Source organism: Moschus berezovskii, chromosome 16 (assembly GCF_049115385.1).
Source record: "Moschus berezovskii isolate FMDL1 chromosome 16, NW_MosBer_1.0, whole genome shotgun sequence".
Taxonomy (NCBI): domain Eukaryota; kingdom Metazoa; phylum Chordata; class Mammalia; order Artiodactyla; family Moschidae; genus Moschus; species Moschus berezovskii.
This window is the reverse complement of record NC_142475.1, coordinates 76,629,505-76,644,397: the sequence shown is the minus strand read 5'-3', so window position 1 is coordinate 76,644,397 and position 14,893 is coordinate 76,629,505. Positions and strand designations below refer to the sequence as shown.

At 40.8% G+C, this 14,893-nt stretch overlaps 1 protein-coding gene across 2 annotated transcripts in view; it reads right to left on the bottom strand.

Annotated features, from left to right (window-relative positions):
* PLAG1 (PLAG1 zinc finger) overlaps positions 1–14,893 on the bottom strand; it is a 48,109-nt gene that overhangs the window by 4,704 nt on the left and 28,512 nt on the right. The window contains exons 2-3 of one of the 2 annotated variants that reach the window (XM_055432491.2): positions 3,759–3,857; positions 481–839 (exon numbers count right to left, since the gene is read on the bottom strand). In XM_055432491.2, coding sequence (XP_055288466.1) covers positions 481–722 — 242 coding nt within the window. In that variant the 5' untranslated portion in view covers positions 723–839; positions 3,759–3,857. The remainder of the gene's footprint in view (positions 1–480; positions 840–3,758; positions 3,858–14,893) is intronic. The other variant, XM_055432492.2, reaches the window with a different exon arrangement.

The following is a 14,893-nucleotide window of genomic DNA, read 5'->3' as shown; positions in this document are numbered from 1 at the left end:
GTCATGGTAAGAACGGCCTGGCCTCCCTGTTCAAACGGAAGCTAAGCTGCTAGGCTAACACAGACCTGCCCTACTCACCGACACTAACTCACTACGCGTCTGCTACAAAGGGTAGTTAACACACCTACACACCGCAGACCTGGAACCTTCTAAGTCGCCACTTTAGTTCTCGCTGGTTTTTAGTGATTGCAAATGCAACTGAGCAAGACAGAACATACTCACGTTAACGTCCATACCCTTCTCTTGCAATTTCTTTGTACAAATGGACATTCTACTCTCGTTTAAGCATTGCATTAAAAAAGATCCAAAAGCACTAACACATAAAAGTCTGTGACTTAGAATGCTAAAACGTCTAATCTACTTAAACATTTCTCTCTGCAAGTCAGCGGAAAGAGGTGGATACAATATATACGTTAACAATGGCTTCAAATAGCCAACATAATAGAAAATAGAATCTGAAAGACAAATAGAGTTTAATACCTTTGTAATTTGTACTTAGAAACAAAGGCTTTCGTGCAGTCTTGTTGTATGCACTTGTAGGGCCTCTCTCCTGTGTGAGAGTAGGAGTGCACCTTTAATTTCTCAACACTGTTAAAGGCCTTGTCACACAGTTGGCAAGGAAAGTTTTTTCTTGGTTTGGTTTCACCACGCTTACGTTTCCCTGAAGGGACTTTCTGGGTATCTCTTACTTCTGACAAATCACCAGGAATGACAGTGGCCATCGCAGCCTAAAGCAGGCCTTCTTGTTGGACACTTGGGAACTGCCCAACTCCACTAAATGATTTAGCTTTAGGTGGCTTCTCAAGTTTCATGTGGTCGTAAAAGAAAGCAAAAAGGGACTGGAAAAAAAAATAAGAAACAACTAGTTTGTAACTAGATTTAATTTTTAAAAGTTTTACTTGCTATGTGATGCTTTTGAATTAAAAAAGAAAGAAGAAACCATAAAATGGATTCAGCTGGTCTAATGTAATATCTGTAGGCTTCTTTTATATTTGTCAAAATACATATAAAGGCATTGCTCAGAATGAACAGTTCACAGATCCCCTGAGATCCCACCTGACAAACGTCGTACTCAGGAAGAGCAGCAGGGAACCCTTGGGAATCATCAAGATGTGACACTGAAAGCGTCATTAAAGCTTCACTTTTTACAAGGACCCAGAGAACATAAATCTTGCTGAGAACATACAAATGTTTCCGCGTATGTTTTAATGTCTAAAAATCCTCTTAATTTGTGCGAGGCGGCTCTAGTCACAATTTGTGTCATAGAAAAATATAGATAATCAGCCAAAAACTCTTTTAGGCACCTTGTGAACCATTCAGTCCAGAGAATGAGTTCTTAAGACAGAGACACCAGAGGCCTGAAAGAGTTGAACTCACTGCCCAAGGTGAAAATCAATTCTTTACATCCATGTCATCACACACAGAGGGGTTTCTGACTCAAGAGTAGAAATGACTTGTCTTCAGGACAAATATACATTCTTGAGGTGGTGAAACGTTTTGGTGTTATGTTAGGTGAGGGTCATTGGCTCCCTGTCTCTTGGGTGGAAGCAATGATTTGGCTGAAGAAATTTTCCCCACCATCTTTCACGTCACAGAAGAAGATGCTGTTCACTGGGCACCCAAGGAGAGCGGATGAGTCAGATATAGGGGGCTAGTCTCTGACACACCTGTGACCTATGAGAGTGGTGAGCACAATACTTGTGCAGGGGTACATCAGTGTGGAGGTGTCAGTTTGAAAAAGGTGGGTCAGAGTTTCAATTCATTATCAGTGCTTTGAGAAAGAAAGAATGAAATGTGTATCGTGTATGGCAAAGAATATGTCTACTTAAAAACTTAGATTGAATGAAACCTTTGAAAACTTGTGGACAAGAGATAGTAAATATTATCAACTGTATTTCTCAGAGGAAGAAACCAGCTCCTCAAAGATCCATTTGATATTAAAAAGTTAAAACAATTCCTTAAGTTCATGAATGCTAGTTTTTAGCAGGGTACTATATTTCTAAGAGACACAGAACTGATAATACCGGCAACCTCTTTCAGAAAGATCTGATTTTAAATTGAAAATTGGAAGGTGGCTAAATGTTATCAACTACTGATCAATTGGATTTCTCATCCTATTATACAATCAAAAAACAATGAAAACCAGTTTCTTTCTATCACTTGTGTTTTGGTATCACACTGACACTTGTCCTCATGAAAAGTGGATGGATTTAACCTACATTTTTGTAAAATTAAGTGTGCACTGCAATTGATCCTATTGTATTTTAATATAAAGGCTGTCCCTAAACAGGCAAAATACAGCAATCATCCGCTCATGTGTCTAAAGTGTAAAGCACGTACGTGAGTTAATTGGTGTCTGATTCACATAGCCTTTCTTCTTGGTAGGTAGACACATCAAGGCTTTCCTTCACGTCTAAGTTTCCTCTGCAGTTTAAAAGTGACGTTAACACCTTTTCCACACAACAGCAGGGTACAAATTCAAGTTTCCACATACTATGGAATTACGTGAGAAATAAATATCAAAAGATATTGGAAAATAACCCACATATTTTCAAGTGCAATGTGACCATTACCAAGAAAGACCTTAGACTTGGTCACCAAAAGCCTCAAGATGAAAACACTGAAAAATCACAGAGGCTTATTGCAGAGAAGAAAGCATTTGTACCAAGCTATTGTATGAAAACTGGATAAATCTTAATTACATTGAATTAGTGCACAGTGCTTTTTGGGTAGACTATATCCTTCTACTTTTCTATCCATTCTATTATTTTTTAAGAGTTTGCTATTTTGAGAAACTCCAACTAAAAATCTTATCTACTTAAAAATTGTAATATGTATTATAACTATATGTAACTCTGTTTTGTATTTTCCAAGTCTTCTGTATATGTGTTATACTTTTCATAATTAAAAAAAAATTTTTTTAATTGCCATTAACACAATTAATGCAACTGACATCACTACTGCTAACACAATGTGTTCCCTCTGGTTTTAATTTTTCTGAATCTCAAGGGCTTGTTCTTTCCCTGTTAGATTTTCATTCAAGACACAGCTTCTCTGCCTCTCTCAGAAATATCTAAACAGTTATTCTGCAGTAACCAGTAAAGACAATGTAAGTTGATATAAAGCATTCTGCCAAAGCAGGAAAAAAGAGTAATGCTGAATATCTGATTTCCTAACATGATGCTTTTGTGCATCTATTTAGAATGGTGTGGGAAACAAGCTGTTAAATTTTGCAACTGTTAAGTCAACATGGAATACAAAGTATCTAAACCCCCATGTATAACTAATATCTGAAAATATTTCAAAGACTGGTCATATTTTGCCATTATCATGTTAGAAGAACCCAACTATAATTGGGCAGAGAATTCCAGTTGAGAAAAACAGTTTTTAAGTTATTGAAAAAAAATGTACTAAAACTGCATCATGATGCAGCAAACAATTGATCCTATGAAAATTGGTGACGCTCAATATGGAGTAACACAAGAATTCTGTTATCTTTGGATGTACAGACTGAGCAATGAAGAATTGCATATTTCAAATATTACACTTTTCTAAGACCAGCTGAAATTTTTTCATGGCTAACAATATCATTTAACTCAATATATTGCAAAATTTAAATTACTTACAGTGCATTTAAAAACTATAGGATAAAGTTGTGACTCAACATTGTATAAAAATCCAAATTCATAATATGCATATCAACCAAATACTTCAAAGATACATGCACAGAACTGTAGTGATTTTTGTTCAATGCATACCTGATGATGGATGGACGAAGCCTCAGACCTTGATCTTAGCCAGTCCCATTGACTCTTCGTGGAAGAGAGCGGAATCCAGTCCTTCCCATTTTGGCCAACCTATGAAACAAAAAATAAGCATGGACTACACTCTAAACGGAACCAGTCCGTAAGTGATGGATAATACGGGATCAGAGAATGGCGATTTCATGACACATGCTTTCATTCAGTACTCGGCTCAAGAGTCATGCATTAATTTTTACCAGTTGCAAATCTTTATTAGTTCTGAGCACATTTACATGACCAAATTAAAGCAGAAATGAAAAGTAAGACAGTATTACCTAGATAAATGGCACCTCGTGATGCTGAATGACCCCACACTTTTCCCCAGATTCAAGTTTTTAATCCTAACTCGCCTACTCAGAGAAATGCCTGTCGGGTGACTAAACCAAATGGGTCACATTTTCATGAAGCTAAACACTGCTCAAGAACAGACAAGCTCGGTTCTCTCTTGGGGACAGTGCACCAGCAGCCTGAGCTCAGAACAACAGCGGGCTCCCCGAGAGAGCACCTCCCAAGCTCACACTGCCCATGCTTGTGCAACACAGGCTTCTCTAAGCTACATGTGTGTTACCTGCAATAGCCCCCACTTTATTTCCCAGGATGCTGCAAGTGCTGCTGACATGTGGCAATAACCTTGCACTCCTTAGATTTCAAAAGCACGCAAGGGAAGTTAAATATAGGTTTCCTACAGGAGAATGGGTGTTTTAAGAGATCAATGTTGAAAAATCTTAGAATATCTTAAAAATGCCTATTAGTACCAAGATCCTTAGTAGACAAATAACACGCATAAAAAAAAATCTGCTAATAATTCCTGATTATACAAGTAAATGTGAAAAGAACAAACAGCAGAAATGGTCAAAGAGAATGGAAGAAAAAGTAGAATTCTCTATTATAGAGAGTACAGGGCACAGAGAAATAAGTAAATGGTTTATAGATAACAATTCAGAAATCATGATTATCAGAATCTGAGAATATAAATCAAACACTTGAAACAAGATAAGCTTCCCTGATGACAGGTTAAATGACAATAATTTTACTTAACATTCTAAGTGAAGTGAAGTGAAAGTCACTCAGATGTGTCCAACTCTTGTGACCCCATTGACTGTAGCCCGCCAGGTTCCTTGTCCATGGGATTCTCCAGGCAAGAATACTGGAGTGGGTAGCCATTTCCTTCTCCAGGGGATCTTCCCGACCCAGGAATTGAACCTGGGTCTCCTGCATTGCAGGCAGATTCTTTACCACTGAGCTATGAGGGAAGCCCTAACACACATTTAATTAATTTCCCCTGAAATCAAATTTTCACATACTTTAAGAATTTGATGATCTGTAGATACAATATTTAATAGAGGGCATTCAAGCATCAGTACAAAAATACTACAGGTATATGTGAAAGCAGTATTATTCTCATAGTTTAAAAGACAAGAGAAAACAAAAATTTAGACTAATAAAGGATGCTCAACAAAGTTAAAGCAAAGGCTCCATTTTTGGTAAAGCACAGAACATGCATAAATGGAAGAACTGAATTCTGCACTTCAAAATTGCAAAATGATAAAATAAACTTGGTGAATACTTACTTGCCCAGGACACATACTGGGGTTTTGGTAGGGTAATTAAGAATATGAAAGCCTGTGTTGCACGTTAGGCTAATTCAATAATATAAATGCCTTACACAGTGGAGGGTGTTTTCATTTCTATTACCTCCCTGGAACTCAATGGGTCTGAGACGCAGATGCTTTTATCACTAAGTCCATTTTAAAGTGAGAGGCCCAGAGAAGCTGAACATCTTGATAGCATATATGTGGTCAAGAAGGGGCCAGTGTCCTGTGTCGGTCCTATTCTACTGCTCTGTAGAAGGGCAGGCTGGCAAACCAACGTGCAAGTGGATAAACCCTGTCATTACACTTAAAAGGCATGAAGCAACAGAGGATGGTGCTCTTTTCTCTATCAGAGCTGCCAATATGACCCCCAAACAGATACACCTTTAAGATTTACAAAGCTTGTTTTAAATAATGACAATTTGTAAATTTAAGGTAATTTAAATAGCAGTTAAAGTAACACGCAGCATATCTGTTTCAGTGGATAGTGATTTATAGGTAGAAACAAAAATCTAAAACCAAAGTAGACCAGTGAACAACAAATTTTTTTCCTTTTTTCCCAACCAATATAAATTTTACTGCATCTCAAATACATCCATAAAATGTTTATTTATGCTTACTGTTCAATGGCGTTTGTAATAAAGAAAAAATCCTTTAGAGTCAAAGTAATTCAGTATAGCTTAAAATTGCATCTATTTTGATTTGAAATGTTACAATAGTCTACAAATTACCCCACTTACATATTTTACAGCCTGAAATAAAATAACAGACATCATTTTCATTCATTTTATCACAAAACATAATTCCAAAGTCATGGTTAATTTCCCTGAATTCAGTCTAATTATTTTGAGTTCTTATGAGTGGCTAATTATTTCCTCAAACAAAGGAAACCAGAAGCTGTTTAGAGTTTATAACTATTTGGCTTGGCATAATAAACATAAATATACAGTTTCCATTCATGGATTCCTAACTAAAATGTCAACTAAAATTACCTGTGTATTCTCTTTTATACTGTTAAGAAAGTCTTAAAAAAAGCATTATGGCTCCTCTAAAAAATCTGCAACGAAGTTCGCACTCCAGTTTTCCTTTTTTACATATCAAAGATGGGTTACTATGCTTTTCCAAATAATTAAAGTTCTTTATCTTGATCTAAAGAATCATGGAGCAAGGTAGAAAACGTACATATACCTATTTTAAATTACCCTAAGATGAAGTAACACTCTTCAGAATACCTGCCCAATTTTTGCTGGTACCAGAACAGATGTTATGTTTCCTAGGGCGACTTTGCATACATAAAAACAATAATTAAAGGGAATACAGTGTGTGCGTGCACACATACAGGTTTATTATCTCCCTGTGTTTTACATTCTGAAATGGTGACTCATGCAGAAAAATAACAAGCGAAATGAATCATACATCAGAGGGTCTACTAAAATGAATTCCTCTGAGGATGCTGACAAAAGGAAAAGCTTGAATTAAAACTATTTCTGTACTTTGTACTTTAAGCTTCACAGTTCTGACAGTCGTTTCTCTGAGAGCTGTGAATTTTGACAACACTTACCTGCATCGATAACTGTTTCATATTTAAGCTAAACGTCAAGCATATAGTTTGCTAATTAAGGGCAAAAGCCGTCATAATCAAAGTTCTAGTCTCCTTTATGCTAATCATAAAACACCATTAATAAGAAAATGTCCACATTTGCTTAAAACATGTTTTTCATGTATAGTAAACAGGTGGGTTGGAAAAGGAAGTTTACTAGTAATTAATACTTTATATGTATAAAACACGATAAAGCTTCGAATAATATGAAAGAAATTACTAACACGATAACATAATTGAAGTCAATTCTGAGGGGCAACAGCATACGTGGAACACTTCTTTGATACGGTATGATAATGTGCAGATTTTTACAGCATTCGGTTTTTGGAGGTCTGTAAAATCCCTTATTAAGAATAATAACTTATCTTGTAAGTATAAAAACCTAAAACAGAAGTAAAAATAGACTGTAGGCAGCATTGGGGCAGGAGCTGTGTTAGTTGTATTCACTGTTGTTTCCCATAAAAGGAAGTAAAATTTTTGTTGAGTGAATGAAAATAATTAAAGCAAGACAAGTGCTTTCCAGCAAGGAAGTGAATTTACAGGCTCATTCCCCATAGTAGACACAGGGCAGAATGCATGTATCTAAGTTCAAGTAAAAAATAATACAGTGTGGATATAATTTGGTCCAATAAACTAAACTTAAGCCACTAGAAAGGGACTTTCTAAACAGCTATTTGTAAGGACTTAGATTAAAACAACAGTGAAGTAAAGTGAAAACTGCTCAGTTGTGTCCGACTCTTTGCAACCCCATGGACTATACAGTCCATGGAATTCTCCAGGCCAGAATACTGGAGTGGGTAGTCTTTCCCTTCTCCAGGGGATCTTCCCAACCCAGGGATTGAACCCAGTAACTGCAGTTAAAACCTGTCTGAAATACTCATTTTGTTTCATAGAACAAGCATTTTCTGACTGACTTTACTGCTAAGGAATCAATTAGTATGTGTATAATATCAGTTTGGTCCCCATTCATTCCTAAAGCAAATTTTTAAAGTGAAGGCATGCCTGGAGCCTGCGTCCGTGCCTGGCATGGAGCAGGAAGGATGGCTAGATGGTTAGGCGGTTAGAGAGTCTGCAATGCCACAGGACAGGATGGAGCAGGGCACATGCCCAGAAGCAGGAGACACAGCAGCGAGCAGGGCCGCACCTGACCTGGCCTGCCAAGTTGTAACCAGGTACCCAAATGTCTCATTTTACACCCGGAATACTGATAATCACAGAACTAATCTTCCTATTTTTAATGTCATTAATGAAAATCAGTCAACTATGAGGACGCCTTTTTGGAACTGCTGTATGTGCTATTTTCAACTTTTGAGCAATTCATTAAAAAGCAGTTCTAGGAAAGCCCTTCTGAAATTTACCACGCGATGGAGCTCTACAGCATTTCGAAAGACTTTAACACTTAATATACAAATACTGAAAGCCGACAGAGAAGTGAAAGGAACTGCAGACCTATTTGTGCTTAAGATCCAAGAGGAAAAACTCAATGAATTCCAAAGTGGCATCAACAAACTCCGATGTCAGTTCTCTCATCTGCACAATGAGGATGTTCCTTTTGGGGCCACCTTGAACTTGGGTGTGGGCTGTTTATTACATTTTCTAGAGTCCCCAGAAGAAAGAATAGATAGCTGGATGAATAAAACAAACTTATCCAAATAAATTGTATCTTTCAATTCAGAAATGTCTTCCTTGGTTCATTTATTTGGTTGTATGTGTGTATGTGTGCTTAGTTGCTCAGTCGTGTCCGACCCTTTGTGACCCCTATGGAATGTAGCCCACTAGGCTCCTCTATTCATGGGATTTCCCAGGCAAGAATACTGGAGTGGGTGGCCATTCCCTCCTCCAGGGCATCTTCCCCACTCAGGAATTGAACTTGGGTCTCCTGCACCGCAGGCAGATTCTTTACCATTCGGCCACCAGGGAAGCCCTTTTTTTTAATGGTTGTATATTCATATCAAAATTAAAAAAAAAAAAACACAACTAAAAACTACAGATGGGTGCTATATTAGAGCATTTTCACTTTCTTCACCTAGACGATCAGTATTTGCAAACAGGAAATGAGCACAGAATGATGCAAAAGAGAAGCAAAGATGCCAGAGAAAGAGCGAGAGAGCAAAAAATCTCAAGTACATCTGAATACAGAGTTAAGACTGCTTAATCACAATTTTATTTCTAAAGGTTTTCTTTTCTTTCTTTTCTTTTTTTGCATAAAGCATTCCCAAAATACTAGTGCTCAGGCGTCACAGGTCAGCTCAATCTGAAAACTGCACGTGTCTCAAACTGGGATGACTTGTTTCTCTGTTTTTCTTACTACTGACCCCTTAAATTCCTAGGGTAACAAGAAAAATGCTGGACACCAACTATAAAAATGTTCACACTGAAGGACCCTGAACATTCGGAGGGCTGCCTCCAGGCATAGATGGTTAACAGCCTAGTGCTATTAAAATGACAAATACAGCATCACCCAGGCTTCGAGTCTGACCTCCCCAAGCACGCACACTGAATCTGTCTGTATGTTCAGAAGAGTACACATTAAAACACAAGGGGTAAGGAAAGAGAGTTTCACTAAGTTACCAAAGCTCATGCAGAGAATTAGCTGTAAGCCATCTCAAAGTCGGGTGCGCTGTGGATGTTGGCTTATGCTGCGGCACACGGTAAGGCACAGATGTTGTGAAGTGTGACCAGACAGCGAAACCACAAAGGAACCCACACCCAGGAAGTTTCCACCTGTGCCCTCACCCTGTCCTCCCCAGGTTGTGTCCGTGTGACTGTCTGGGGGCAAAACCACTTCGACTGATTCCTACCGAGTTGAAGGTGAATGGGATTCGTTCCAGGCAAGCCTGTTAAGCTGGGGCGGCCACTGCCCCCTCCACCAGAGGACCCCTGCCCTCCCCCAGCTGTCACGATTAGAAGAGACCTGATAATTCTATTCCTTGACCAGTTTTACTTGAGACGGGGTGAACTTTTTTCAGAATGAAGTTTTTCAGAATTCTATGTCTCTGAGATTCTTATGTCGAACATGGAGGGTCAAGTCCTTGTTGAAATGACTTGTCTCTCTCCCCAGGGACTGTAAATTCATCTGCAGGGACAGACCACAGGTCACCCACTCCACGTCCCTGGCACCATGCCAGATGCTGGATGAACATGCGTGGACCACACTTGAGTCTAAGGAATTTCAGGAATCAAAGCAAGCAGGTGAACATGTTGTGGGGCTCCTGAAATTTCAAGTAAGTTTCAAAGCAAGCTGAGAAGACAAGTCCCACAGAAGGAAGATGTTAGTTCTGGCACCGGGGTGGAGACCTAGTGAGCACTGAAGCCACTGGGAAGCTGTGGGTGTGGAAAGCTGTGGAGATGTGGGCACATCCCCTCGAGGCCTGCGGGTGACCCAATGGGCAGGGAGGTGCTCCTGGGTGGCACTCGGTTGGCCTGGACTTTTAGAACATTTCTGCTGTTGAATGTTCAGCTCCATAGCTCTGTGAGCACATGCAACCTGTCTCCACTGTGATTTACTGTTGGGAAATGAATGGTTTTACGGGAAAGAAAAAGGAACCAAGTAAAATTCAAAACCCTTAACATAGGATGTTCTTCATGTGATCTTCAACGGGGGGATGACGTTGAAAATGTCAGAGGTAATTTTTGACTAGTTAAGAGAAACGAGAAGGGAGCGAATCTGTGTGAACCAAGTTGGCTAAGTAAAAGAAATGAGAAAATTTTTCTTTTTCTAATTGCTCCAAAACAGCTTCATTCAAAGCAAGTGTAAAAGTTATAATGAAATAGAGGGAAAAAAACAAACAAACCCATAACCTGTAACACTAGGAAACCATTAACATCTTTATATATAACTAAAAATATTCACAACATAGGAACAACTATAAGTTTATTCTGACTTGATTTTTCTGCTGAGATTGGGGCAGTTCAGCCAGATCAGTTTGGGGGCCTTTCATCTGATCAGAGCTCCTTCCTCGTGAACTGTGAGACCCTGCCTGGCCCTCGGCCTTTGGCTGTGTCCCCCTCTCCCAGGCATGGCCCGCCTGCTGTTGGTGGAGTTCGGTGACGCGAGCCCATCCTCTGGAGCTCGGCATGGCCATCTGTGTCCTTCCCATCCCAGGGCTGAGGGTCCAGGCCCCTAAACCTCCATCCTGTATTCAAGGTCTTGCTGACAGACTTACCTGGTACCAAATCCACATGTGCCTGGATTTCCAAGTATGGCTACACCGAGATCTGAGCCACTGAGCTGCCCCTACAGGCTGCAGACTCTAACAGCCTGACTGTGTCCTCTTTCCAAGATCAGCGAACTGCTGCTGTTCCACTGGGGTCCTTATTCTAGCATCCGCTGCATCCCACCTGGCAGGACCAGCCCTCTCCCCACCTGCTCGGAGTTACCCAGACCCTTCCCAGTGGACAGAAAGAGACACAGTGGAAACTCTGGGCAAGACTTGGAGGAGGAAGAGTTTATCTGCGGGCTATTTGGGGAACGTGGACAAATAAGCTTTTACAGCAGCTCTGCGTTTCATGCACGAGACAGGGGAAAAATCGCTCGTTGCCAGGATTCCGATCCTTCTGTGAGACCGTAACTATTAACGAGGTCCTGATGAGCATGATACATTTTGATGGATCTTAGAATAGTAAGTGGCATGCTTATTATGTGGCAGGCTTTCCAAAGCTTTTAATGTCGTATCTTCTATTACGAAGACACTGGAATAAGCGATCGCTTGGGAAGCCGTGCCATATAATGATAAAAGCCACCTACCGGGGGCTCTGCTCCCAAGTCTAGCAAGGCAACCTTATGAATAGAGCGTCACAGAGTGAGACATTCTGGGTGCCAGATACGGCCAACACAGCACCAAGAGGCGACCTAAAAAGAAAAGAAGAGTTAGTCTCAAGTTCCAAAAGTCACACCAGCTTGGCTAACGGCACGTGAGCCACAGCGCTGTTCTTATTCATTACCACTTATTCATATCTTGATACTTTAGTGGCAAATCTAGCCCAGAATCCGTTAGGAACAAATGTGAATCAAAGAAAAATATTTACAGTACATGGAAAAATGAAAAGCAAACCAATCAATATGCCTTGACTCATGCACTTTCCCCTTGAACCACCATGAAATGATCCAGGTTGTTCACGTTTTTAATTCAGTAAAATAGTCCAAGTTTACTGCTGTTTCTCAGAATTGCTGCTTATTTTCTTCACTTACATTCTAAACGCATGCGCTATTTTTGCTGTAACGTTTTTCAGAAAAACCTTTAGGGGTGTGTATTTTGTTCTGAACAACAGGTGAGGGAGAAATCCTGACGGATGAGTGTCTCCTCGTGGGCTGCGTGTTCTGGGCGGGGGGTGGAGGCTGAGGACGGTATGCAAACCCAGGGCACCCCCGCAGTGGAGGCGGGACAAGCAGGGCAACGGGCACCAGCCGCCAAGCTGGTCTCCAGGGTCAGATGAGGCTGCCACTGGTCTGAAGGTGAATTCGCAGGTGGCGAGTTCATCGTCAACAAAAAGAAAACCCCGAATGAACTCTGAAGCCGCTACTCTGTGTCTTGCCCTCAGCTTCGTTATACCGTGCAGGTGACGCAGACCTACGTCTATGGTGCTGACTACCAGGGAAAAAGGCACCACGAGCTCCATGCAGAAACCATCTGCTTCACTCCCCTGGACCAGGGGTCAGCGCGCAGCCATAGGTAAGGTGGTATTAGCATGACGGATCGACAGCAGAGACATTATATGGTGTAAACCAGAAACACAGAGGGTCAGAAAAGAAGCATACTACAGACTCGTGCTTGAAGAATGCGCAGTCAAGAAGAAGAAAGGGGGTGTGGGGAGCACGCTGGTAAGCCAGGACCTGGGTCACCACTGCAGGCTACGTGCAGGCCAAGGTGACCCCTGGCTGGAGTGGGGTGTACTCATGGACATGATAAGGGTTCAGATGAGAAAAGTGCAGTCATGTCCGAGGCTGGGGGCTCTTACACCCATGTACTGTGACAAGAAGCAAGAGTGAGACAGGTAAGGCGTCCACGGCTCTGAGAACAAGTACTGGGGAGATGGGGTGGATGCGGGGAGCAAAGGCGGTGGCGGGGGGAAGGGGCAGGGAGTGCTTGTCCCATGAACTGCGGAGGACTGTGCTGGACGAGCACAGAGCCAAAAACCAGCAAGAAGAAGCCTTTCCAGAGAGAGGCCACCCGTGTGCCTGACAGTATCAACACAGGAGATGAATGGAAGGTGGACAGACAACCTCCTGACACAAAGAGAGGATGAAACCAGGCCATCTGTGAGCGGGGTGGGTGGCGGTCAGGCAGAGCTTCGAGAAGGAAAAGGTGGCAAACCCACAAAAAGACAGGACTGCTAAGAGTTCCAGAACCACCCTGCACTCCTGTGCAGAGTTCACCACTTAGGAATGACGGCATCAAGCTTCAGCAAGAAAGAGGGTGGACCAGGGAGTGAGGAGACTGGGGCCAGGAGTGGGCTCCCCTCAATCTGGGTGCCAGCGGAGGGACAGGAAGTGACCTCCAGAGAAGAGAGACTTCCTTTCGGAGCTCTGTACTGGAAGAGGAGAAAAATGGTAGGGCAGTGGCTGGTGGCGGTCAGGTACCTGGCAGGAGAGACAGGAGAGAGCTGAGGGGCTGAGGACAGAGAGGCGGGAGGGGAGGGGAAGAAGACAAGCCAAAACCGTGCCCAAGAAAACAGAGAGGTTTTCATCCAAGGTGATTACAGATGTGGGAGAGACATACACTCATCCTGCAAGTTGTCTGGTAAAAGGGGTATGGGGTGCGAGGAGCTGGCTTAACTTGGTCAGTGTCAGCAGAGACAAACAAGAGGGTGGTGTGGGTGGTTAGGACGGGGGAGGAGCAGGGTGCCCGGCCTGGGGACAGTGGCCAAGGCTAGAGTGATGCTGTGGTGGACAAGAAGGGGGTGTCCAGAGGCATCCTTGAGGCTTTTATATAAACAAACAAAGCCTGCCATAAAAATTAAAAAATTCTTAAATAAGATACAAGGGTGTGATGGACAGCACAGGGAGTATAACAAATCTTTTATAATAATCTGAAATGGATTATAATCTATAAAAATATTGAGTCACAAATTTCCTTAAACATAATATTGTAAATCAACTATCTATAATTCAAAAAAGAATTTGAAGATCAATTTAAAAAATTAAGTTTCTTAGCTATTGCTGTTGGGAGTGTAAACTGTTGAAACTTTCCTGGAATATGTTGTAGAAATAGGTACTCAAAGCCTTTTAAGTGTCCACCTATGCTGATCTGATAAATAATTTCTAAAAATGTAAGGAGAAAAACCGAGAAACAAAGATTTAAGTATAAGCATGCTCAAAGCATATTTTAAGAACAAAAGTTTAAAAAAAGAATAAATTGATAATGTCTAATAAAAGGGGTGAAGTAGGATATGTCTATGTGATAAAATAGTCAGCCATTAAAAACCTGGCATTTAAAAACAATAAATCACATGATTAAGCACCAATATAATGCTAAGAATTTTTAAAAGCAGGAGACAGAATACACCATGATTCCGATTTTCTAGAGTACACACTTAGAACTACTCCTCCCCACTCACCTCACAATACCCTTAAATGTCCCGTCCTAAGTTATTTTTTAAAATTAGCAAGATATAGACTTTATATTCTTCTGTATTTTACAAATGTCTTACTTTTACAATTAGAAAAAAATCATTTTACCTCCCCAACAAAAAAAGCTGTTTCAAATAATGATGCTGGGGGAAAAAAAGAACTTGTATCCAATCCTCATTCCATATACAAGTAGATCATGGACACAAATGTAAAACCTAAACCTATAAGAATTCTGTGAGGAAACAGGATAAAGATTTTGTGACATTCAGTAAGTCAAAACTTCTTTGGCTACAACACCAAAAGCACAACCGATAGAGCAACAAATTTA